The sequence below is a fragment of the Saccopteryx leptura genome, chromosome 1 (assembly GCF_036850995.1).
Source record: "Saccopteryx leptura isolate mSacLep1 chromosome 1, mSacLep1_pri_phased_curated, whole genome shotgun sequence".
Lineage (NCBI taxonomy): Eukaryota > Metazoa > Chordata > Mammalia > Chiroptera > Emballonuridae > Saccopteryx > Saccopteryx leptura.
The window spans coordinates 55,958,584-55,960,322 of record NC_089503.1 but is presented as its reverse complement, the minus strand read 5'-3'; the positions used below and the strand labels follow the sequence as shown (position 1 = coordinate 55,960,322).

Sequence of the window (1,739 nt, the reverse complement as noted above, 5' to 3'; positions counted from 1 at the left end):
TATATACCTTTAACTGTTTTGATGGAAATTTATATACTTTTTTTAAAACAAGTTATACCAACTTATCCTTCTACAAACAATGTAAAAATAATTTTCACCTTAGTGGTCTGTGGAAGATAAAATTCTTTTCAAATTCTTACGAATTTTAGTGTTAAACATATTAATTGCTATTTTCTTGTGATGAACATAGGTAAATTCAGCATCAACCACACCTCTCAGAGAACTCTTGTTTTGAACATTCTGTAAATGATTTATTTTAGCTTCTGGAAGGTTGCCAAACTCTGGGCCAGTTATTCACAGAAATGACTTAATGATGATATGTGATGGTCTGGCAGTTGTTCTGCATTTATATACCCAGATCAGTGGGGCAGCTCGGGTGGTTGTGATGCCTAGTCCCTGGGATCAGGGGTCTTTTCCACAACATCCTTGAATAACCCTGTCCTTGATTTGTTTGGTTCGAAGTCCATAGATGATGGGGTTGAGCATGGGAGGCACCAGTAGATAGAGATTAGCCAACATAATGTGTACCACTTGGGGCACATACTGACCAAAGCGGTGGGTGAGGAAAGTAAAGAGGGCTGGTATATAAAAAGCCAAGATAACACAGATATGAGAAGCACATGTACCAAAAGCCTTGAGTTGGGCTTCACTGGAGGGCAACCCCAGCACAGTCCTCAAGATCATCACATAGGATATACTGATGACAATCATATCAAAGCCAACCACTGAGAAGGCCACAAAGAGCCCATATGCACGATTTATTCTCGTATCAGCACACACCAGCTTCAGCACAGCCATGTGCTCACAGTATGACTGAGGAATGACATGGCTGGGACAGAAGGGCATCCTGGAGACCATAAAGCAGAAGGGGCTCACCAACAACAGCCCTCTTGTCATCACAACTGTCCCCAGTTTACCCACTACAGATGGGGTCAGGATTTTAGAATGATGAAGTGGGAAGCAGATAGCCACATAACGGTCCAAGGCCATAACCATGAGCATCCCAGACTCCACAGAAGAAAAGGCATGGATGAAGAACACCTGGATGAGACAGGCATAATATTCAATCTTATGAGCATGAAACCAGAAAATAGCCAGCATTTTAGGTTGGGCAGAGGAAGAGAGGACCAGGTCAGTGACAGCCAGCATTGCTAGAAAAAGGTACATGGGCTCATGCAGGGTATGGTCAGTTCGAATTATGTGAAGGACAGTGATGTTGCCAACTATAGCCAAAACATACATGGCACAAAATGGAAAGGCAATCCAAAATTGGGAACTTTCAAGTCCTGGGATCCCAAGCAAGATGAAAGACACAGGATGAGAAGAGCTATTCCCTGAAGCCGACATCACAGGATAGTTATATTGTTCTTCATTGGGAAAGTAATCTCTCTGAAAATGATAACAATCAAATAACACTATTTGTAATCTTTTTAAAGGAGCAATTGAATCATAAGGCAATAGGGTTTAATGAGAAACTGGAATAATTTCAACTACTTTAATAAATAAAACTTTACAACATAAAGTGATGCTACTCTTGATCTTTTATTTATATTCATGCCATTCAAAATAGAAGCAGTACATACTAGTTATATGTGTAATTTCTTATAAGAATCAATATTTTTTTCTTGAAAGTAGAATCTGCTAAGGGAAAACTCTCTTGACAAATATTGTCATAGCAATTCTCACCCTTATATTTTTTAGAACTAACAACTGGTTTGTTTAACCTTTTCCCTGGGTCC

The 1,739-nt window shown here is 39.6% G+C and overlaps 1 protein-coding gene across 1 annotated transcript; it reads right to left on the bottom strand.

The window, feature by feature from the left end:
- Nucleotides 1–402: 402 nt before the first annotated feature.
- On the bottom strand, nucleotides 403–1,347 carry OR52R1 (olfactory receptor family 52 subfamily R member 1). Its single transcript, XM_066360661.1, has one exon. It carries the CDS (start codon nucleotides 1,345–1,347, stop codon nucleotides 403–405), a length of 945 nt encoding a protein of 314 aa, XP_066216758.1.
- Nucleotides 1,348–1,739: the final 392 nt, after the last annotated feature.